Source organism: Heterodontus francisci, chromosome 46, assembly GCF_036365525.1.
Source record: "Heterodontus francisci isolate sHetFra1 chromosome 46, sHetFra1.hap1, whole genome shotgun sequence".
Taxonomy (NCBI): domain Eukaryota; kingdom Metazoa; phylum Chordata; class Chondrichthyes; order Heterodontiformes; family Heterodontidae; genus Heterodontus; species Heterodontus francisci.
Window position 1 is genome coordinate 21,026,766 of NC_090416.1, and position 24,190 is coordinate 21,050,955.

The window sequence follows — 24,190 nt, forward strand, 5'->3', positions numbered from 1 at the left end:
ACAGCGGAAGGGACATATTGTTTGATACGATCCGCCGGTCTTTGGGATGTACGGCCTATATACCTAGCATCACACTGGCATTGAAATTCATATATCATATTCAGGAAATTGGCAAACAACCAGAGGCGACATGAGGAAAATGTTTTTCACTCAAAGAATTGTTATGATCTGGAATGCATTGCCTGAAAGGGTAGACACAGATTCAATAGTTACATTCAAATGGGGAATTGGATAAATACTTGAACAGGAAAAAATCTGAGGGCTCTCGGGAAAGGGCAGGAGAATGGGGCTAATTGGATAGCTCTTTGAATGAGCTGGCACAGGCCCGATGGGTCAATTGGCCTCCTGTGCTCTAAGATTGTACGAAATGAACAAACCACTGGGCTGTAAATTCTGCCTTTACTGTGAAAGTGAAAACTCAAATATCCTTATAACGGATGCATAGGAATGATGTTTATTACTCAGTAAGTTTGGCTCCTTTTATTCTAACTGACCCACTGTGTGCGTCAGCAGGGGCTGATAGCAAGATGCTTGCAGGAGCTGGAGCCTGTGAGTCACAGTTGCAGTCCTGAGATTCCTGAAAATGACTCTGCAGGTCAGTATTGCCACCACCAGGAACACCGTAGCACTACAGCTGCTCTCAATTCCAAAAAGAATGGGAGCATTTTCAGGAATGAACAGGAAGCCGTTGCATCCAACAAGTCAGACCCTTCCACCTGACTCCACAGCCCATCTCTCTGCTGAATTTTGCTCACTTGTCTCTTGAATCTATTGACACTGCCCACTTCAGTGGCTACCTAGGTATTATACTCTATAACTCCGGTGTTTTGGTTTTTTTATGTTTGTGCTTGGAGTGCTCTGTGCTTTACAGTCATTCACACCCTGTCTTTACTAACGCTTTGTCTTTCAACACACCATTAACATACCGTTCGCCTTTCTTCCATGACCTTCTGGTCAGCTATTCTCTGTGACCGTGTCCTAGCAACACCTTCACCTTTGTTGTCTCTTGCCCAACCCCCGCTTTACTTGCTTAAAACCTTTTACATTTCTAATATTTGTCAGTTCTGAAGAAGGGTCACTGACCTGAAATGTTAACTCTGCTTCTCTCTGCACAGATGCTACCAGACCTGCTGAGTATTTCCAGCGTTTCTTGTTTTTATATACTCTATAACTCTGTTACCCTTTGAAAAGATAGAAGAAAAACATGTATTTCTGTAGCGCCTTTCACAATCTCAGGACATCCCAAAGCGCTTTACAGCCAATTAAGTACTTTTTGAATTTGTTGTCACTGTTGTAATGTAGAAAACGCAGCAGCTGATTTGCATAAGGCAAGCTCCCACAAACAGCAACATGATAGCGATTAGATAATCTGTTCTTTGGTGATTGAGGGATAAATATTGTCCAGGACGCTGGGGAGAACTCCCCTGCTGTTCTTCAAAATAGTGATCATGGGATCTTTTGCACCCGCCTGAGAGGGCAGATGGAGTGTCAGTTTAACGTCTCATCTGAAAGACAGCACCTTCGACAGTCCAGCACTCCCTCAGTACTGCTTCCTTGAACAGAGCAGCGCTCCTTCAGTACTGTCCCTGCAACAGTACAGCACTCCCTCAGTACTGGCTCCTCTGACAGTCCAGCACTCCCTCAGTACTAGCCTCTCCGGCAGTACATTGCTCCCTCAGTACTGGCCCCCTCTGACAGTCCAGCACTCCTTCAGTACTGCCCCTGTGACAGTACATTGCTCCCTCAGTACTGGCATTGGGAGTGTCTGCTGGGTTATGGAATGTGGCTTGAACCCACAAGCTTCTGACCCAAAGACAGAAATTTTGGGTGGAAACATTCTGGGGTTGATTTTCTGGGGGCTGTGTGCCCAGAAGCAGAGTGCTATCCCATAAGGGTCTTCTGCACCCACAGTTGGCCCAGCTCTACTTCTCTAGGGAAATCCCAGGGCAAGGTAAAGGTGGCTGAAATCCAGCATTGCAGGTCCCCACTCACCTCTCCCTGACCTATGCCCCCAGAGGATAAGCATTCCTCAGGCACATACCTCAGGAAAATCAGCCCCTCTGTCTGGCCCTTTATAAACTTTTAATAAAAGCTATCAACCATAAGGTCATTTAATTAACAAATGCATGTCTGGGGGTAATTTTGATTTTGGATAGTAGTGTAGAGCAGGTGATATTGGATCAGTTGCTTATTATATATTGCTCCTGAATTTTTCTATTGACTTTATTGGAAGTGAAGATCAGGAGTGATGTATAACAGGCAGCTGATCGAAAGCATTCGATTTATGCTATCGCAGAAAATTAAAGTTACCCTCATCCCCTGCAAAAAATAGATGAGCAGTCATATTATGTGCGATTGCTAATTCCTGTTGTGTAGGGTGGACTCTGCCCCTTGCTGCCAGCTGCCACTCACGCTATGAGAACGTTAATTGTTTAAAGAAAAGGAAATCAAACACACTTGTTTTTCCTCCTGCACGTGCACTAGGACGGAATCCTGCTTGGAGCAGTCGGAGCATATGACTGGAATGGAGCAGTTGTGAAAGAAAGTGTCCATGGTAACGTTATCACATCGAGAGAAGCCCTGAACCAAGAATTTCCCAAAGCTTTGAAGAACCATGCAGCCTACCTCGGTATGTGTTGTGCGGCTCACTGTGCTGTGGAATGTTGCCAATCACTGTCTGCTTCCTAATTGTTACTGTATTGAAACTTGTAGCAACTGTTGAGGCATAATCTTCCAATCCTCCTTAGATACAGGGGTGATGCCAGAGAACTGGAGAATTGCAAACATTACACCCTTGTTCAAAAAAGGCTGTAAGGATGAGCCCAGCAACTACAGGCCAGTCAGTTTAACCTTGGTGGTGGCAAAACTTTTAGAAACAATAATTTGGAACAAAATTAAGTCATTTGGACAAATGTGGATTAATTAAGGAAAGCCAGCATGGATTTGTTAAGGGCAAATTGTGTTTAATTAACTTACTTGAGTTTTTTGATGAGATAGCAGAGAGGGCTGATGAGGGTTATACTGTTGTTTTGGTGTACATGGATTTTCAAAAGGCATTTGATAAAGTGTCACATAACAGGCTTGTCAGAAAAGTTAGAGCCCATGGAATAAAAGGGACAGTAGCAGCATATATACAAGTGAACGGTTGTTTTTCAGATTGGAGGAAGGTATGTAGTGGGGTTCCTCAGGGGTCGGTGCTAGGACCCCTGTTTTTCTTGATTGGTATTAATGACCTAGACTTGGGTGTACAGGGCACAATTTCAACATTTGTGGATGACACAAAACTTGGAAATATTGTGAATTGTGAGGAGGATAGCGATAAACTTCAAGAGGACATCGACAGGCTGGTGGAATGGGTGGACCGGTCACAAATGAGATTTATTGCAGAAAAGTGTGAAGTGATGCATTTTGGTAGGAAGAATGAGGAGAGGCAGTATAAAATAAATGGTACAGTTCTGAAGGGCAAGTTGAGAAAGGGGTTAATAAAGCATACTGGATCCTAGGATTTAGAAATATGTGCATAGAGTACAAGAACAAGGAAGTTATGATAAACTTGTATTAAACACTGGTTTGGCCTCAATTGGAGTATTGTGTCCAGATCTGGGCATCACACTTTAGAAAAGATGTGAAGGTATTGGAGAGGGTGCACAAAAGATTCATGAGAATGTTTCCAGAGATGAGGAACTTCAGTTGAATGGATAGGAGAAGCTGGGGCTTTTCTCCTTGGAGAAGAGAAGATTAGGAGGAGATTTGATAGCAGTGTTCAAAATCATGAGGTGTCCAGACAGAGTAGATAGGAAGAAACTGTTCCCATTGGCAGAAGGATCCAGAACCAGAGGACACTCTGGACACTCATCAGTAAAGTGATGGAAGGTGTCATCAACAGTGCCATCAAGCAGCACTTGCTTAGCAATAACTTGCTCAGTGATGCTCAGTTTGGGTTCCGCCAGAGCCACTCAGCTCCTGACCTCATTACAGCCTTGGTTCAAACATGGACAAAAGAGCTGAACTCAAGAGGTGAGGTGAGAGTGACTGCCCTTGACATCAAGGCAACATTTGACCGAGTATGGCATCAAGAAGCCCTAGCAAAACTGGAGTCAATGGGAATCAGGGGGAAAACTCTCTGCTGGTTGGAGTCATACCTAGTGCAAAGGAAGGTGGCTGTGGTTGTTGGAGGTCAATCATCTGAGCTCCAGGACGTCACTGCAGGAGTTCCTCAGGGTAGTGTCCTCGGCCCAACTATCTTCAGCTGCTTCATCAATGACCTTCCTTCAATCATAAGGTCAGAAGTGGGGATGTTCGCTGATGATTGCACAATGTTCAGCACCATTCGCGACTCCTCAAATACTGAAGCAGTCTGTGTAGAAATGCAGCAAGACCTGGACAATATCCAGGCTTGGGCTGATAAGTGGCAAGTAACATTTGCGCCACACAAGTGCCAGGCAATGACCATCTCCAACTAGAGAGAATCTAACCATCTCCCCTTGACATTCAATGGCATTACCATCGCTGAATCCCCCACTATCAACATCCAAGGGGCTACCATTGACCAGAAACTGAACTGGAGTAGCCATACCGTGGCTACAAGAGCAGGTCAGAGGCTGGGAATCCTGCGGCGAGTAACTCACCTCCTGACTCGCCAAAGTCTGTCCACCATCTACAAGGCACAAGTCAGGAGTGTGATGGAATACTCTCCACTTGCCTGGATGGGTGCAGCTCCAACAACTGTCAAGAAGCTCGACACCATCCAGAACAAAGCAGCCCACTTGATTGGCACCCCATCTACAAACATTCACTCCCTCCACCACTGACGCACAGTGGCAGCAGTGTGTACCATCTACAAGATGCACTGCAGAAACGCACCAATGCTCCTTAGCGCCTTCCAAACCCACGACTTCTACCACCTCGAAGGACAAGAGCAGCAGATGCATGGGAACACCATCACCTGCAAGTTCCCGTCCAAGTTACACACCATCCTGACTTGGAACTATATCGCCGTTCCTTCACTGTCGCTGGGTCAAAATCCTGGAACTCCCTTCCTAACAGCACTGTGGGTATACCTACCTCACATGGACTGCAGCAGTTCAAGAAGGCAGCTCACCACCACCTTCTCAAGGGCAATTAGGGATGGGCAATAAATGCTGGCCTGGCCAGCGATGCCCACATCCCATGAATGAATAAAAAAAAATACTGATTTAAGGTGATTGGCAAAAGAAGCAGAGACAACAGGAGGAAAAACGTTTTTACACAGTGAGTAGTTTGGATCTGGAATGCACTGCCTGAGAGTGTGATGGAGGCATGTTCAATTGAATCCTTCAAAAGAGAATTGGATAATTATCTGAAGAGAAAAAAATTGTGGGGCAATGGGAAAAGGTCGGGGAGTGGGACTTGGTGAGTTGCTGTTGCAGAGAGCTGGCAGGGACACAAATAGCCTCCTTCTGTGCTGTAGACATTCTGTGATTCCATGAGATTATTCAAGTACTCATTTTCATTTTAAAAAGAGTTCCCGTCCTCCTATAAAAGATCTGTGGCACTGAAGCTATTAGGGGTTTTCCTGGTCTCTATGTAACTTCACTGGGAGATGGAGTTTTAGGATCTTGCTTTGTGAGAATGGTAAGACTTTGGTACAGCCCCAGTACAGTTTCACCTGCTCCAGCAGCTCAGGTATGATGAGCGGGGTGGAAGCTTCGTAGCTGGAGGCCCTTGCCCTAATTTGGGCAGGATACTGGCACATCAAGTGCTTGGCTTGTAGCACACTTGGTTGAAAAGTGTGAAATCCAGCAAGGTAGCAGCATTTAAAGGGCTGCAGTTCTGTGTTCTTCATAGCCATCCTTCACCACCCCAGCCCCCCCACCTCAATGCTTTTTCCACTTAATAAACTGCAGGAACTATCAACGAGCTCCAAAGTGGAAAGGAATGTGGTGAGTTGAGAACTGGAGGCCTGAAACACCTACGGTCTGCAGTCAGTGTTCAGGTCTTGATCTGCTGCACCTGAGCCCAAGCCTGACGTGTGCTCTTCCTATTCCAGGCTACACTGTCTCATCTGTGAGGCGGAGGAATGGTCAACGTGTCTATGTTGCAGGGGCTCCCAGATTCAAACACAAAGGCAAGGTTATTCTCTTCAATCTGGAAAAAGACGGAAATTTGACCATTCATCAGTCCCTGATCGGAGAACAGGTGGGGGTGTGCACTCTCACTTACATTCATGCTCACACTCGATCACTGAAACTTTCTGACTGTCACTGATTAGAGAAAAGTGAGGGCAAGGCTAGCTTTCCATCCTTTGTCGGGATCAGTCTCATGTCTGGTCTGTACTGCTCAAAACTGCTTGACTCTCTATTTTCAAGGGAATACTAGCCTAGACTATGCAACTTGTCCTTGTAACTTAACCCTTTAAGCCCAGATAACATTCTGCTGACCCTGTGCTGTAGTTCGTTCAAGGCTAATACATTGTTCCTGAGGTGCGATGCCCAAAAATGAATGAGGTACTCCAGATAGCGCCTGAGCAAGGCTCTGTATAACTGAAGCATCACTTCTTCCCTGTTGTATTCCTGCCCTCTGGAGGTAAAGGCCAACATTCTATTAGCCTTCCTAACTTAGGGACAATGAAGTCAGTTGTAGCACCCCAAATGCTAACAAGAGATAGATCCTGGTGCTGTGTGAAGTATGTGCATCACTTACACACTAGCTCAGACCCCGATACCCTCTTTGTGCACTTTGTATATCAGATTTTCTGTGAGTTCTTGGTCTTTCAGTAAAATACATTTCATTATGATATAGATATTTTGCACTTGCTTTGCATGGACATTTTTCAGTTAAAACAAATTGAAAATTCTCATTTTTTGTGATCAAAATCCTGTCCGGGGCAGGACAGGGGGTGCCAGATCTGATTACCAGGATTAATCGACCCAACCCACTGTATTACAGATCGGATCCTATTTTGGAAGTGAGGTTTGTCCGGTGGATGTGAATGGCGATGACGTGACGGACGTGCTGTTGGTTGCAGCTCCTATGTACCTTGGAGCCAGCAGCAAGGAAACTGGAAAGGTTTATATTTACAGAGTGCAGGAGGTAAGCAGGGAGCAGAAGCTTTTGCCTCCTGCATCAGGTTATTTCCCGCAGTACACCATTCCACACACACGTGCAAACATGCACATTCACACATGCATAAAGACACACTTGCATACATACATACACACATTCTAACACACATATTTTAGTTTAGTTTAGACATACAGCACTGAAACAGGCCCTTCGGCCCACCGAGTCTGTGCCGACCATCAATCACCCATTTATACTAATCCTACACTAATTCCGTATTCCTACCACATCCCCACCTGTCCCAATATTTCCCTACCACCTACTTATACTAGGGGCAATTGCTAATGGCCAATTTACCTATCAACCTGCAAGTCTTTGGCATGTGGGAGGAAACCGGAGCACCCGGAGAAAACCCACGCAGACACAGGGAGAACTTGCAAACTCCACACAGGCAGTACCCGGAATTGAACCCGGGTTGCTGGAGCTGTGAGGCTGCGGTGCTAACCACTGCGCCACTCTGTGTGTCTCCTCTATGTGCCAGCTCTTGTAGTTCTGTGTGAAATGACTTTAGGATAATCTCTTAGTTTCTAATGGGCATGTGTAAGCAGATTTCTTCTCGTAGTTACTGCCACAACGTAAGGTTGTTAGTCTTTCAACAGTAACTGCCATGTGATTCAGGCTGAGTTGTTTTTCAACAATGCACCATCCTGATTTGGAACTATATCACCGTTCCTTCACTCGCTGGATCAAAATCCTGGAACTCCCTCCCTAACAGCACTGTGGGTGTATCTGCACCAGATGGACTGCAGCAGTTCAAGAAGGTAGCTCAGCACCACCTTCTCAAGGGCAATTAGGGATGGGCAATAAATGTTGATCTGGTCAGCGAAGCCCACATCCCATTAAAGAACAAAAAAAACTTTTAATATATTGATTAAATAGCAGGATTGATCTTATACAACTGTTCTACAGGATTACATTAAATGACAAGCAGTTAATACAGCCTGGTTTCCTGCAGACTCAAGATCATTAAGCTGACCTCTGTCACTAGGCTATGGACTTCCCAATATCCCAAGAGCTCTAACCTTTGCAGGCTGCATGCACGCACCTCTTCCTTATCTCCTAGTTATTAATTGTTCCACCAAGCTGACACCACACTAACAACTCAAGATGAGCTGTTTATGTTGTGTCCTAATCTCCTCGACCTCCATCTCTGTCTTACAGACTGTTATTGCCTTCTGAAAAGTGCAGGCTCCGGTCTTCTCTGTAAATGCCTAGTTCTTGCAGCTGGTTCCCAAGCAAAGTCTGTAAACTCAGCTGTTACGTTAAGAGCCAGCTCATAAAAAGGACATTTTAACTTGCTGTATATAGGCAGGGTCTGATGGAAAAATGGTCAACTAGTAATGGTCAATATTCTAATAGTATAATATGAAAACATTGCTGACTTCTTTTTCCTTGTACCGTGTCCCTGGCAGTTTGCCCTTTCATTCACTGATACTCTGCGCATCAGTACCAAGCCACAGGATGCCCGGTTCGGGTTCACCCTCATCGCGGTTCCTGACCTTAATTACGATGCATTTAATGATGTGGTTGTTGGAGCCCCATTGGAGGACAGTCACCGTGGTGCGGTGTACATCTATCACGGACATCAAGACACCATCCTCCCAACCTACAAACAGGTCAGTGTGCAGGGACTGGAGCAGCTGGGATTGTTCTCCTTGGAGCAGGGCAGAGGACATAGATTTAAGATATTTAACATAAGAGCCAGAGGGGAGATGAGGAGAATTTTTTTTACGCAGCAGGTTGTTGTGATCTGGAATGCGTTGCCTGAAAGGGCGGTGGAAGCAGATTCAATAGTAACTTTCAAAAGGGAATTGGATAAATACTTGAAAAGGAGAAATTTGCAGAACTATGGGGAAAGAGCAGGGGAGTGGGATTAATTAGATAGATCTGTCAAAGAGCCGACACAGACACAATGGGCCAAATAGAACCTTCCATGTGGTGCGTTTGTGTTCAAAAGAGACTTGTGGGCAAGATGTCACATTCAGATATGCTACAAGAGAATGTGTATTTGATGAGTGCTGCATGTGGTAGTGTTTATAGGAGGAGAAACAACACTTGCAAGTGACAGTTATTCACGTCCCATGCGATGATTACAGTAACTTTCTGTTCTCCCAGAGAATTGCTGCTTCGGCTCTGGACCCGGGACTTCGATATTTTGGACGCAGTGCAGATGGCCAGATGGACGTGGATGGAGACGGACTGATCGATGTGGCAGTGGGAGCTTTTGGCAAGGCCGTGGTATTTGGGTCAGTCACAAATGTGGCTCCAGGCTGCATTTTACGTTCTGCTTCTGAATAAGGTGTCCCAAGCCTGTCTGCTGTGTTTTGAGCTTTATTTAAAAACTCAGCTACCCCCGGTAGCTCAGGAGGTAGGTGCCCTCAGGAGGATGCAGACTGAGAATTCAATTCCTGCTCTGTACTGCTCCAGCTGATTTCACTCAGATGGGATGTGCAACACTGGGCTTCGATACCCCTGGGTTAGAGAGAGAAAATAAATCAATCCACAATTTCTGAGACTTGTCACCATCCAGAGACAGGTATCAGCTTTGGCCCAACAGGGGCATTCTCCCCTCTGAGTCAGAGGTTGTTGGTTCAAGACCTACTCCAGGGACGAGCAAAATCTAGACTGACACTCCAAGTGCAGTACTGAAGGAATGCTGCACTGTCAGAAGTGCCATCTTTCAAATGAGACATTAAACTGAGGCCCTGTCTTCCCTCTCAGATAGACGTCAAGGATCCCATGGCATTATTTCGAAGAAGAGAAGGGGAGTTTGCCCTGGTGTCCTAAGGCCAATATTTATCCCTCAACCAACATTACTAATACAGATAATCTGGTCATTATCACATCTTGCTGTCATGAAAGGCACTATATAAATGCAAGTTCTTCCTTCATTCCCTCTCTGTCCAGAAGTACTAAAAATATGCTACTCCTCTCCATCTACCACATCCTCCATCTCTGACAGGTTCTCTTGAATGGGCTGACATCATCCGCCACCACAGACTCTGTGTAAACTGCTCACCTTCTCTTTCCTGAGCTTAGTTCTTGTAGAGCTTGCGATTGTCAAATATATTGGGGTTTAGTTCACCTTGAATATCTCAACAAGATCTCCTGAGCCCCATATAATCCAGAAACCTTTTGAAAAACGTTTATATCGTGTGTCGAGTCGAAAGGAGGTGCTTAATCTCTTTCATATTTCTGAGTTAAACTTGGTTCTCCAAAAATAGGTTGACAACTCAAAATTATGACCAGTGCTAAGTTATGAGTTAACCAGACACATCTTAAAAGTCCACTCTACTGTCCAAAAAGTCCCAGTACCATGAAATTTAGCCATTACAATCCAAATCAGCACTACACCAACTTTAATCTTTTCTGCAGCAGTAACAGTGATGTGAGTTGGTGCTGTGATATTCAGTGCTATTCCAGTGGTGTTGCTGGAATTGTTTTTGCATTATTGTGCAATCTTTATGAACTGCTTCTCTGTAGCTTTCTATAACTGGGCCATTGAGTGATGCCATACTCGGTCAAATGCTGCCTTGATGTCAAGGGAAGTCACTCTAACCGCATCTCTTGAATTCAGCTCTTTTGTCCATGTTTGGACCAAGGCTGTAATGAGGTCAGGAGCTGAGTGGCCCTGGCGGAACCTAAACTGAGTGTCAGTGAACAGGTTATTGCTGAGTAAGTGCTGCTTGATAATGCTGTCAACGACACCATCCATCACTTTGCTGATGATCGAGAGTAGACTGATGGGGCAGTAATTGGCCAGGTTGGATTTGTCCTGCTTTTTGTGTAAAGGACATACCTGGGCAATTTTCCACATTGTTAGGTAGATGCCAGTGTTGTAGCTGTACTGGAACAGCTTGGCTGGGGGCGCAGCCAGTTCTGGAGCACAGGTCTTCAGTACTATTGCCGAATGTTGTAAGGGCCGTAGCCTTTGCAGTATCCAGTGCCTTCAGTCGTTTCTTGATATCACTTGGAGTGAATCAGATTGGCTGAAGACTGACATCAGTAATGCTGGGTAAAGGCCTGCTAACTGACCTGAACCCAACGGGACCCGGCAACATGTGTCGGGTTCGGGCCGGTCTTCCGGGTCCGGCTTTCGGGCTCGGGTCAGGCCTGGTCCAGGTCGGACACACACAGTAAGTATTGCATTTAGCTCTGCTGGTAAGTGTCAAAAGTTGAAAAGCCTACCTGAGCAGAGTCTGGGACATCAAGGAGGGAAAGTCTGAGTCTGCGTAGTGAGCGTCTCTATGATGTCATCGCGCTCATGCTGCAGCTTCCTGCAGATTGTCGGAAGGTAGGTTGGGCTCTGGTTGGGTCGGGCACAGGTAAAAATGGAGGGGCTTGGGTCTGATGTGATTCTGTTGGGTTCGGGTCGGGTTTTTTTGTTTCCTGACCTGAGTAGGCCTTTAATGCTGGGGACTTCAGGAGGAGACCGAGATGGATCATCCACTTGGCACTTTTGGCTGAAGATGGTCGCAAATGCTTCAGCCTTATCTTCTGCACTGATGTGCTGGGCTCCCCCATCATTGAGGATGAGGACATTTGTGGAGCCTCCTCCTCCTGTTAATTGTTTAATTGTCCACCACCATTCATGACTGTATGTGGCAGGACTGCAGAGCTTAGATCTGATCTATTGGTTGTAGTCCTAGGGCTAACTATCTTCAGCTGCTTCATCAATGACCTTCCCTTCCTCATAAGGTCAGAAGTGGGGATGTTCGCTGATGATTGTACTATGTACAGCACCATTTGCGACTCTTCAGATACTGAAGCAGTCCATGTCCATATGCAGGAAGACTTGGACAACATCCAGGCTTGGGCTGATTAGTGGCAAGTAACATTCGCGCCACACAAGTGCCAGGCAATGACCGTCTCCAACAAGAGAGAATCCAACCATCTCCCCATGATGTTCAATGACATTACCATCGTTGAATCCTCCAATATCAATAGCCCGGGGGTTACTATTGATCAGAAACTGAATTGGACCAGCCACATAAATACTGTGGCTACAAAAGCAGGTCAAAAGCTGGGAATTCTGAGGCGAGTAACTCACCTCCTGACTCCCCAAAGTCTGTCCACCATCTACAAGGCACAAGTCAGGAATGTGATGTAATACTGTCCACTTGCATGGATAGGTGCAGCTCCAACAATACTCAAGAAGCTCGACACCATACAGGGCAAAGCAGCCTGCTTGATTGGCACCCCATCTACCACATTCAACATTCACTCCTTCCACCACCGACGCACTGTGGCAGCAGTGTGTACCATCTACAAGATGCACTGCAGAAACTCACCAAGGCTCCTTCAACAGCACCTTCCAAACCCGCAACTTCTACCACCTAGAAGGACAAGGACATCAGATGCATGGGAACACCACCACCTGCAAGTTCCCCTCCAAGCCACACACCATCCTGACTTGGAAATATATCGCTGTTCCTTCACTGTCGCTGGGTTAAAATCCTGGAACTCCCTTCCTAACAGCACTGTGGGTGTACCTACCTCACATGGACTGCAGCAGTTCAAGAAGGCAGATCACCACCACCTTCTCAAGGGCAATTAGGGATGGGCAGTAAGTGCTAGCCTAGCTAGCGATGCCCACATCCCGTGAAAGAATTAAAAATATAATACCTGAGCATCACCGGGGAGTTCAGCGGAACCTGTCAGGGTCCAAACTCAGTGGGTACTCTCTTGAATTATTTGCAAGACTCAGTCTGGGTATGTTAAAATAGTAAATATGGAGAGCACATCTGGTCTGAGTGAGAGAAGTGCACAAATCACAAATGGGAATAAACCTGTTATAATTCCCCCTCTCTCTGCCTCACACACACTCCATCTTTACACAACACAACTATAACTGGCTCCTGTTCTCTTTTCCAATGCACATTCTCGCATGTCTCTTTCACTCTTTTCCATTCATTTTCTCTCGTGTTTTCTCTCGTATAGTGCAGCTAGATCTAGCTCTTGCTTTCTTTCCTGTTGCCTCTCCACCGTACACTACCTCTCTTCCCTGCGCGCTCCCTCTCTTCCACTTTCTTCCCCCGCGAGCTCTCACACGTTATTTCTGTCTCTAGGATACTCCGCGTGGTCCAGGTGAATGTCTCAATTGAGTTCAGTCCTGCCTCCATCAACATGCTACAGCGAAACTGCCAGAGACATGGCAAAGATGTCACCTGTGTTACTGCTTTGATCTGTTTCACAGCAAGAGCTAAATCACCGGGACTAAGTAACAGCACTCTTGGTAAGTGTTCTTCACACAGGGAGGTCTCTCCTCCAGCACGCAACAAGGTAACTGGCAGACACAAAAGCAAATACTGTGGTTGCTGGAAATCTGAAATAAAAGCAGAAAATGCTGGAAATACTCAACAGGTCAGGAAGCATCTATGGAGAAAGAAACAGTTAACATTTCAGTTCAGTGACCTTTCATTAGGTGACTGGCAGCTTGGATCATGGATATTTCAAATATGGAATTGTCCATTCACCTCACTTAAACAGGGAGTTTCAGCATTAGGCTCTGTTCTTCTGCTGTCCTCAGGAGCTATATGTAAACTATCCTTCCCCCTCCCGGTCCTGAGCCTGTCTAGTAGTGTCGCCTGTAGCTCACTCCCGGGTATCTGTTCTATATTTCAACCCCCCAAAGCCCTCGATTAGATTCCAGCCTGTAACTCACTCCCAGATATATATTCAATATAAACACCTCCCCCCACAGCCCCTCGCTGAACTTCTCGATTAGATTCCAGCTTGTAACTGATTCATGGGTATCTGTTAATCTATATCTATATAAACACCTGCACCCCTGGATTAGATTCCAGTCTGTAATTCACTCCCAGGTATCTGTTGTTCTATATATAAACCCTCTTGAACCCCTCAATTACGTTCCAGCCTGCAACACAATATATAAAATGCTGGATGGAACAACACAATATCAGTACAGTTCTTTTTTATTAACCGACAGAGCCAATCAGTAATGTCTAACAGTAGGTCAGGAACTGTTTTATTCTGATTATTGGGAAATGCAGGTGAATGGGCATGAGTGGCAGTACTGGACACACTATGGTTAGAAAGAGTAGGAAAAAGATAAGGACAGTCAGGAAATAGTGGTCAGGTGAGGCCCAGCACACAGGTTAAAGCCTATGAATTGGAGGAGGAAGGGAACACTGAGAGGTGAAGAGCTCCATAGGATTGAGGACCTGGGAGAGGATGAAAAGAAGATGTGATGAGGAGGAGAGTTGGACAGCACCTGAGGAGCTGCGTTTGTGTGCACACAGACCAGAGGCAGTGCCTGTGTGACAAAACACCAGCTTCTGTGTGTGTCTGCTGCTGTAACAGAGAAGAAACTGTGTTTCTTACCTTGTCATCACTTCCTTGCATTGTTGATGCTGGTTTCAAGCAAGTTCTGTTCATTATGACTATAAATGTTTGTTAAAAAGGAACAGTGACATTACCAGAAGCGTTTATTGCTCTGTTTGATCCAATTCTCTATCTGCATGGTGCAGATCTACACTATAACATCTTGTTGGATGAGAAGAAATTTGCTCCCAGGGCCCTGTTTGATGGAAGTGACCAGAGGCAGGCACAGAAAGTTATCCATATCCTGATCGATGGCCTGAAATGTCACAAGCTTCAATTCTATGTCATCGTAAGTACTGAAAATGAGGCAACATGCGGTACAACTACCTTAATGTAGAAATGGCGCTAGGCATGAAGGCTTGGTATCGTGTATACTAAGGTTGTCCAACATATGGCCCACGGGCCAGGATCCGGCCCATCCAAGGTTTTCATCCGGCCCGCGGATGTAAACTGTACCCACATTCGCAGCTGACAGGTTCCAACAGTGGTTTCCGAACTTTGGACAGATTTGGGGTTTTCTGGTGGGCTTTTTAAAAAAAAAAAGGAACCCACTGTAAAGCCCCAAATCTGTCTGAAGTTCGGAAGCCACTGTTCCCACTCCCAGCGCCTGTCAGCAGGGGGGGGAGAGCAGAGAGGGAGAGGGGGGTGCAGAGAGAGACAGGAGAGAAACAGAGAGGGGGGGGAAGAGAGAGACTGAAAGAGAAGGGGGGGGAGAGACAGGGAGGGAGGGGGGAGAGACAGGGAGGGAGGGGGGAAGAGAGAAAGAGGGAACAGAAAGAAATCAAGATCATTCCTGACAGTTGGACATCTATCTGGAATACTCTGCATCGCTATATCAAGTGTGCAGGCAGAGATTGAGTACTTATGCAAGCAAAAACAATGCCAGGTATGTCACTAAATCAGTGCTCAATATAGTGACGAGAAAGTAAGTCAATAAATTAGTTTTCTCATTTAAAGTTTCTTCACAAAAATGTTGTTGTTTTGATAGTAAAATAAATTTAAAGCCTTTATTTTTCTGAAATTTTCTCACCGGCCCCCTATGTAGAACAAAAATTGTAATGTGTCCCCCACATGAAGAGGTTGGACACCCTTGGTATATACAATGTATGCACTGTGCAATAGTGTGTCTCAGTGTAGCTACTGTATGTACAGTATGTGTACTGCATTTGTTACACGTTAGCACTGCACAAATGAAGCTGCTTCTGTAAAACCTCCTGTACTTACCCTGGAAATGTTTGAAAGGCAGTGGTTGAAGGCTTTGCTCTTGCTCCTGACCTGGCTTTGCTTGTTGCTGGCACTGGTTCCCTAAAGTGGAAAGTGGTCCACTCCTAGCACTGACATTCAGAAAGCTTCTGTGACAAGTTTGCCACAGTACAGATGTCTACGTATATAAAATGAATGACTGTATCTGTTGTAAAGATAAAGACACTTCCCTTACCTGATGTGTAGACTCCAAGACATTTCGTGGTCTTGTATCTAACACCATGTGATTACTCTGACACAGGATACAGCCGACTACATTCGGCCCATCGGGTTCACGCTGCAGTTTAGTCTGGCTGAGCAGGCATCAGGACCAGTTCTGGATGATGGTTGTGTGACTACAGTTAGAAGCTGGGTAAGTCTCTGCTCAGCTGTTGTGCTAACCTGGACAGTCACATACCTGTTGTCGTGGGCAGTCACTAACCTGTTATATTTTTATATTCATCTTCATACTTTCAGATTCCCTTTTTCAAAGACTGTGGGGATGATGATGAGTGTTTGACGGATCTCAAACTTCAGGCACACCTGGATATTTCTGGATCTAGGCAAGAAAATAAGATTTATTGCAGTAGTCATTTTTAACCATAGATTGTTGGCGATCGTAATGCTTAATATAACAGTTAAGCAGCACTGCAAGTAGCCATCTTCTTGCTTCCTCTCCTGATGACTGGGGTGCAGGTTTTACAGGTATCAGCTGCCCACCAATATCTCACCAAAATAACTAACCTTCATGTGTGAGCCTTGACAGAGAATGTCAGTGAGCTATTCAATCAAGTGGGGCATTGCAGCATAGCTGGATCCTGCTCTTGCCTCCTGTCCAGAATGGCTTTCCTTGCAGCAGGGGTTCCTGATGAATGATCAGGAGCAGGGAACAGGGCTGACGTTAACCCTCCCTAGCCTATCATACTGAGCCTGATTGCAATCCCCAACTGAGATCAGCTTACTCAGCACAGATCCAGCAAGCAAACTCAATACTTTGCTTGTCAATGTTGCCGTATTTATCCATCAAGCTGTGAGGTTTTTCTTTAGTTAATGTATCTTTGTTGTTTTTTTAAGTGAATTATAATTTTTATTTCAGACATAGTCCTTACATTGTTAAGAACAGTCGGCAGAGGGTGTCAGCGACAGTGCTGTTGGAGAACAGGAGAGAAAATGCCTACAATACCAGCCTCAATATCACCTTTTCCAAAAATCTGCTCTTCACCAGTCTCCTTGTGAGGGTAAAAAGCTACTTAATTTTCTTTTTCTAACTTCCTTTTGGGGGTTTGATTGCACATGCACCATTGGCTGCACATTCGGCAGTTAAGTCAGGCAGATCTGTCATTTCTAGGACATTTCCATCAACCATATCCCCATAACACACTGATGGAGCACCTACTCGGAGAAAGGTCTAAGGCTTGCTTTTAGTGGAAGGGAGTCCAAATTACAGCCATCGAGCCACATGCAGCTGTGGGCCCTGATTGTACAGTTTGCTCTGATTTATTACATTTCCTATTCATTAGTTTATTGTGTTTGAAATCCTGCCCTGGTAGTATGGAAAGGGCCATTCTTAGTGCTCAATCTAAGGTGCATAATTCTTCTTCGTCCTCCTTGCTTGCCTCAACCTGTCCACAGCACTCAACACACCAGCCTCTCCTATCTGTGTTCTGCCTTCAGGGGCCATGGCCAACTGATTCCACTTCTACCTGTTCCAACATAGCTAATATCTCTCCAGCAATAACCCCGACAAGGTCACTGCCCTTTGAAAATAAATTCCATGGGATCAACTACTAACTATATGCTGCTGATACCAAGCTCTACCTTTCCACCAACATCTGATTCCACAAAAGCTCCTGTCTTGTCAGACTGCCTATCTGACATCAACTTGTGGATAAGCCAGAGTTTCATCGAGTTCAACACCAGGAAAACCAAATCCATCTTGGCCTGCTGCCAAAATCTGTAATCTAGCTCCTGACCCTCTTCAGCTGAGGTAGGAACAGCCAACGTGCAGTCTGTATCCTGTTCTATCCTCAGCCACACTGCATCATCGTATCATCAACAACGCAATATAATTTCACAGCTACAACATTGTCCATCTTCACCCCATTCCACTCCCCCATCCATGCTTCTGTTATCTTAAGATGTGACATCTGGAATGCCCTACGAGCCAGCTTCCTGACGCCTTGCAAGACAACTTCTGATCTGAGAATATTTGAGTGTCGAGGGAGCTTTACTCTGCATCTAACCTTGTTTTTTTTTTCTTTCTAACCCCATTTTTTTTTCATAAGGTGACCTTTATACCTCAGGCCCCCTTTATATACATATTTACATATTTAAAATAATTTTATTAAAAACAGATAAATAAACAAAAAAACTCAAATTTAAATGCCATTCTCGGCGTCAACGATGCACTCCAGTCCCTGCGGTGCCCACTGGTCGCGGAAGACCTCAAGCGTACCGGCGGACAACGCATGCTCCTTCTCCAGAGACACCCGGGCGCGAACGTAACCGCGGAAGAGGGGCAGGCAATCGGGGAGGACGGACCCCCTGACGGCCTGGACCTGTGAATTGCCACCTTGGCCGGGCCCAGGAGCAGACCGACGAGGAGATCCTCCTCCCGGCCCACGCCCCTCCGCATCGGGTGCCCAAAGATCAGGAGCGTGGGACTGAAGTGCAGCCAGAACTTGAGGAGCAGCCCCTTCAAATACGCAAACAGGGACTGCAACCTCGCACACTCCATATATACATGAAACACGGACTTGTCTAGGCTGTAGAAAGTACAGGTGGCCTGGGAGTCCGTGAACCTACTTAAAAGTCTGTTGCACGGGACTGCCCTTTGCAACACCCTCCACCCCAGGTTCCTGATGTAAAGGGGGAGGACTCCCGTGTAGAGAGACCTCCATTGGGGTTTCCCCTCGCCGCCAGATAGCAACGTGGACCGCCAGGGCGTGTCCGGCCGGCTGACGAGGGCGAGGAAGTGCAGAGTGTACAGAAGCAGCCCCTACAGGAAACCTCTCCACGCCGATTGGAATGGCATGGAGGGCATTTCCGAGAGGCGGCTCGGGTTGTGCAGGACTGGCTCCCGAGGAGGGTTTCGGGGCCTGGGTCCGATGAGCAGATCTGGCCGAGCGGGAGTCAGCTCGGCCAGGAGCGCTCCGCTCTCCCGAGCCCCCTTGCCACCCGCAGTGAGGGGCGTCCCGGGGGCTTTGGCTTCTCCTCCGCCCGCAGGTCCGTCCCCGGAGTCAGCCGCCCGGACAGCCGAGGCGCTCTCCTCCGCCGGCGGGGGAGCGCCCTGACTGGAGGCGACCATGTTCCAGACTCGGAATAGATCCCGGTAAAAGACAGGCAACTCCCTCAGAGGCGCAGCTAACTATCTCTGCCGGGAGTGGCATGTCGTCTTGATGGCAGTGACACTGGCGGAAAAAATAAGTCGCCAGCGCATGCCATCTGGGAGGATGCTCGCTGTACAGGTATCTCTGCAGGGTCCGAAGGCTGAGAGTCGCAGCCTGGGTGCGGACGCACACCAGCGACTGGCCGCCCTCCTCGATTGGGAGACTCAGGACCGCGGCAGAGACCCAGTGTTTCCTCTTGCCCCAGAAGAAATCGACTAGTTTCTTCTGGATCTTGGTGGCGAATGCAGGGGGCGGGGCCAAAGTGACCAACCGGTACCACAGCATGGAGGCCACCAGTTGGTTTATGACCAGCGCTCGGCCCCTGTAGGAAAGCACTTGGAGCAGTCCTGTCCAGCGCCCCAGCCGAGTGGTGACTTTCTCCTCCAACTCCTGCCAGTTTGCCGGCCAGGCTTCCTCAGCGGGGCTAAGGTGGACACCCAGATAGAGGAGGTGCGTGGTGCTCCACGCAAAAGGTGTCAACTTCTCCAGCAGAGAGTCCACCCGCCACTGACCCACCAGGAGACCGGAACATTTCTCCCAATTGATCCTCGCGGAGGACGCGGCAGAAAAGGTCTGCTGGCAGTCGCGCATCCTCCGCAAGTCAACGGGATCTGTGACCGCGAGGAGCATGCCATCGGCGCAAGCCGAGAGGACGACCCGCATGGATGGCTCACGCAGAGCCAATCCCGTCAACCTCCTGCGAAGCAGGCACAGGAACGGCTCCACGCAGATGGTGTACAATTGACCGGACATGGGGCATCCCTGACGCACACCTCTCCCAAAGCAAAGGGGCTCCGTCAAGGACCCGTTAACCTTGACTAGACACTCTGCGGTGGCGTACAAAAGTCGGACACGGGATACGAAATGCGGCCCGAGTCCGAAAGCGCGCAGAGTCCCGAAAAGGTATTCGTGATCCACCCTGTCGAACGCCTTCTCCTGATCGAGGGAGAGAAAGGCGACCGACTGACCAGTCCTCTGGGAAAGATGGATCAGGTCCCGGACCAGGTGGACGTTGTCCTGGATGGACCGGCCCGGGACTGTGTAGGACTGATCGGGGTGGATCATGTGGGCCAACACGGAGCCCAGGCGGGTAGACATAGCCCAGGCAAAGATCTTATCCGTGCTGAGGAGGGAGACCGGACGCCAGTTTTTAAGCAGACGGAGATTGCCCCTCTTTGGCAGCAGGACAATAACCACCCTGCGCCACGAGAGGAGCATCTCCCCGGTTGCCAGGCTTTCCCCCAGGACGTCCCAGAATGTCCTGAGGAACTCCACGGTCAACCCATCCAACCCTGGGTATTTGTCCCTGGAGAGCTGGTGGAGGGCGCCAGTCAGCTCCGCCAACGTGAGTGGAGCCTCTAATCCTTCGGCACCCTGCGGGCTGACTTGCAGCAGGTCCTCCCACAAAACTCTGCGCGCATCCTTGCTGGACGGATCCGGAGAGAATAACGCACTGTAATAAGTATGGACCAGGAGGCTCATTCCCTCCGGATCCGTGATGGAGGATCCGCCGTTGGCCAGCAGCTCAACCAGCTGCTTACGGACCCCCCGCCATTTTTCCAGCGAGTAGAAGAAGGGTGAGGCGCGGTCCAAATCTTCCAGGATCTGGATCCGCGACCTCACGTACGCTATGAGCTGCAGGTCCCTCAGCGCGCCCTTCTCTTTGTACGCTTGCCACAGGGCCGGGTCCACAACAGCATGACCGAGACGGGACTCCAAGTCGAGCACCTCCCTCTCTAGGCGCCCGATCTCGGCTTCCCTGGGAGCCCTTGGTCGACCCCTTCGTGTACTCCTGACAGAAGACGCGAATGTGAGTCTTGCCCACGTCCCACCATAGCGTCAAGGAAGGGAAGCCCCCCTGCTTCCGTCGATTCTGGGCCGACTGGAGAAGGAACGAGTCCTGGAATCGCTCTTCCTCCAGCAGCCGGTTGTTAAAGTGCCAGTACGCGGACCCTGCCCGTGTGCGGAGTGGAATGAACTCTGCCCACACTAGGTGGTGGTCCGAGCACACATGGAGGCCGCCGAGACGCGAGAGACGTACGCTTGCGAAAGGTAGAGGGCGTTGATTTGGGACCCTCCTCCTCCAGACCTCCACGTGAAGGCGCTGGAGTCGGGATGGAGATTCCGCCAGACGTCCACCAAGTTGAGGGAGCTGATCAGTTCCCTCACCTTCTCCACCGACGCCTGGCCGCGCTGGGGACCGGAGCGATCCCCCACCTCGAGGGTGCAGTTAAAATCCCCCCCGAGGATGATGCACTCGCCGCTATCGATGGAGCTCAAGAGAGCTGACACTTCTTCAAAGATGTGTGTTTGCAACGCGCCGGGCCTGGGCGCGTACACGTTCACAAAGTGGAGCGGCACGCTACCCAGGCTAACGGTGAGGTGGAGCAAGCGGCCCGGCACTAGCTCCTTGACCCCCAAGATCTCCGGCTGAAAAGTCGGGGCCAACAAGATAGCCACCCCACTAGAAATAGGGGTGAGGTGACTCATGTAGACCCCACCCTGCCACTCCAGGAGCCAGGTGGCTTCGTCTCCCGGAACGGTGTGGGTTTCCTGCAGAAAGCTCACCGCATATCTCCCTTCCCTGAGGAATGAGAGATTGTGAAATCTGCGGTGAGACCCCCTGCTGCCGTTGATGTTGAGGCTGGCTATGGTTATCTTCATGTCAAAGGTACTTAAAACCCGTCACCAACACCTCACTGTGAGGAGGGAGCGGAAGTGCACCTGGCCTTCCACTCCCCCAGCAACCCATTGAGGAACACATTAAAACGGCGCCTCTCAATCAGTTTCACGTCCGCGCGCTTGCCCGCTTTCTTAAGGGCGGCACGGACGGACTGAATGATCAGCGCCAGATTCTACCAACGGCCGAGGGCCAGCTGAACTTTATCGCGGCAACCTCTGCAAGCCGCGAGGAAATCCCGGAGTTCCGCCGTGGGGATGAGAGGAGACTCGGTGGGAGGCACGAGGGACTCCACCACCTCACTGGCAATGGAATCAAGGTAATCCTCCGTGCCCCACACAGAGTCCCCATCCTCCTCCGGGTCGTCACCGCCAGCGGCCGACACATCTACCACACACTGTGGGGCGGACATCCCGACCGCGCCAGCTTGTCTCACCTCTGTCACGATCCCACCCCCAGGATCGATGGCGGAGGAGTCCTCTCCGGGTTCTTCTGTAAAACTAGAGCCTGTGGCCGCCAGCGGTTCAGGACCCCCCTCCACCTCCGTCCCCAGGCCAATGAGTGGTCCAGGGGAGATGGAAGTTCCCGACTCCGGAAATCCAGCCAGAGCCGAGACCGGAGGCGGAGAGAGGAGGCCATCTCCCGCTCCGCCAGCACCCACAGGCCCAGCAGATGGGGCAGCATTTTCGGTTATAACTGGGTCGGGTGTCTCTTGGTTGTGAGTGGATTCTGGCTGGGAGGGCCATCCCTTTGGGGCCTCGCCCTCCCCTCCACTCAGGGCACCCGACCCAGTGGCAGAATGGAAGGCGTCCCCAGGCTCCCCCACCACAAGCAGGGCTCCACTGGCTTCCCCCGGAGGGGCCACATGTACAGGTGTCTCCCCCTCCCCTCCATCCTGAGGGGTAGGGAGCTCATCCTCAGGCTTTGCAGTCTTGATGTTGGTGGTGGTAGGGGGAACCTGGGGACCCTAAACAGGAGACAGCTCCCCTCCAACAGATGGACCCTGCACCTCAGGGCCCCTTGTTACCTCTGTGGAGGGGTGCCTTCTCTTTTTCCCACTAGGGCGCGGAGGCTCAGAGACCTCCATGTCATCAGAGGCCTCCGCACCCTCCTTTTTTTAAGCTACCCTGGGCCTGAGCCCAGCCCTGGGACAGGTGGATTCCGTGGGAATGGGCCTTGGGCTGAGCTCAGGCTCGAGTTGTGTCAATGTGTCCAGGGGACGCGCCTCTCGCTGTTTAATTTTGCTCCGCGCCTTCCTTCCATCGGACGGGCGCTCCCCTCCCCACCGGAGGCTGTGAAAACTACAGCCTCCGGACCCGACTGAGCGGTGTCTGTTGGATGAGTGGGAGGAGGTGCAATGGCGCCACACTGGGCCGCCGAGGTGGAGCTGGGGGCCCGGAGGTTGGGGCAGTTCTTACGAACATGCCCCACTCCCTTGCAGACATGGCACCGCGCCCCGTCCGAAGTCCAAAAGACGCGGTAGGCCGTCCCCTGGAACTCCTAGACCTCCCCCCGCACCAGCTGCATAAATAGCTGGTGGCGGAAGGAGTAGACGTGTTGGAGGCTGTGCTCCCAAAGACCGAGCGGGACTGGGGTGATCCCCGACCTCGCCTCCCCCAGATGGTGCAGGTGGGGGAGGAGGAGCTCATCAGGAATGAAGGGCCGAACGTTTGACAACATTATCTGCTGCGCAGTGGCCCCCAGAGGGTCCACTGGCAAGAAGGTCCCGCCCACTGTGAGCCCCGAACTTAGGGCGAGGGTGACCGACCGCTCGGTCTTCAGGAAGAACACAGCCTTCCCATACATCTTTGAGGCTGCCACAATGGCCGAGGGGCCGACAACCTCGGCCATTGCCTTAACGCAAGCCTCAATAGTCATGGTAGGGTGGGTGTAACTCTTCACCCCATGCTTTGTTGTTAATATTCTAAATGGTGACGGGGCCACAGGAGTAGCTGCTGCAGCATAGGAAGGCCCCGCCACCGAACAAGACTGTGAAGCCATGGGGTAGAAGAGTCACACCCACCGTTGAGAGAAAAAAAAAATTGAAATCGAGAGAAAGGAATAACAAATAACGAATTATCCCAAAAAGCAAAAAGCACAGACTGGAGGGGATGGCCAGGGAGAGAGGCTGAACGAGAGGAGGGTCAGGAGGATTCAGTCTCTTTGCCGGTGTTAAATCAGGCAGTCTTTTTGTTGGTCTTCCAGTTGGTGGTGTGAGGGGGTGCGATGTCTTCACCTGGGCCGCTCCAGCTATCCCAGGCTAGCTCGTTGGGGTGGGGAGGGAGCTCCTATTCAATGCTGTTAAACCCCACCCAAAGTCTTCCGGTCTCTTCCTTTCCCCCTCCCCACAACAATCAATGAAAGGGCTGCAAAACCCAAACTCACAAGAGCTGTCAGATCTTCTAGCCTCCTGCTTTGTTGTTACTAAAAGACA

The 24,190-nt window shown here is 49.1% G+C and overlaps 1 protein-coding gene across 1 annotated transcript in view; it reads left to right on the forward strand.

Moving 5' to 3' along the window:
* The window catches only part of itga10 (integrin, alpha 10), a 182,549-nt gene that overhangs the window by 132,991 nt on the left and 25,368 nt on the right, over window positions 1-24,190 (forward strand). Inside the window, exons 12-21 of the mRNA XM_068022751.1 lie at window positions 2,485-2,629; window positions 6,029-6,177; window positions 6,928-7,071; window positions 8,514-8,717; window positions 9,217-9,347; window positions 13,170-13,336; window positions 14,592-14,734; window positions 15,950-16,060; window positions 16,165-16,250; window positions 16,784-16,925. Of these exons, the coding sequence (XP_067878852.1) occupies window positions 2,485-2,629; window positions 6,029-6,177; window positions 6,928-7,071; window positions 8,514-8,717; window positions 9,217-9,347; window positions 13,170-13,336; window positions 14,592-14,734; window positions 15,950-16,060; window positions 16,165-16,250; window positions 16,784-16,925 (1,422 nt within the window). The remainder of the gene's footprint in view (window positions 1-2,484; window positions 2,630-6,028; window positions 6,178-6,927; window positions 7,072-8,513; window positions 8,718-9,216; window positions 9,348-13,169; window positions 13,337-14,591; window positions 14,735-15,949; window positions 16,061-16,164; window positions 16,251-16,783; window positions 16,926-24,190) is intronic.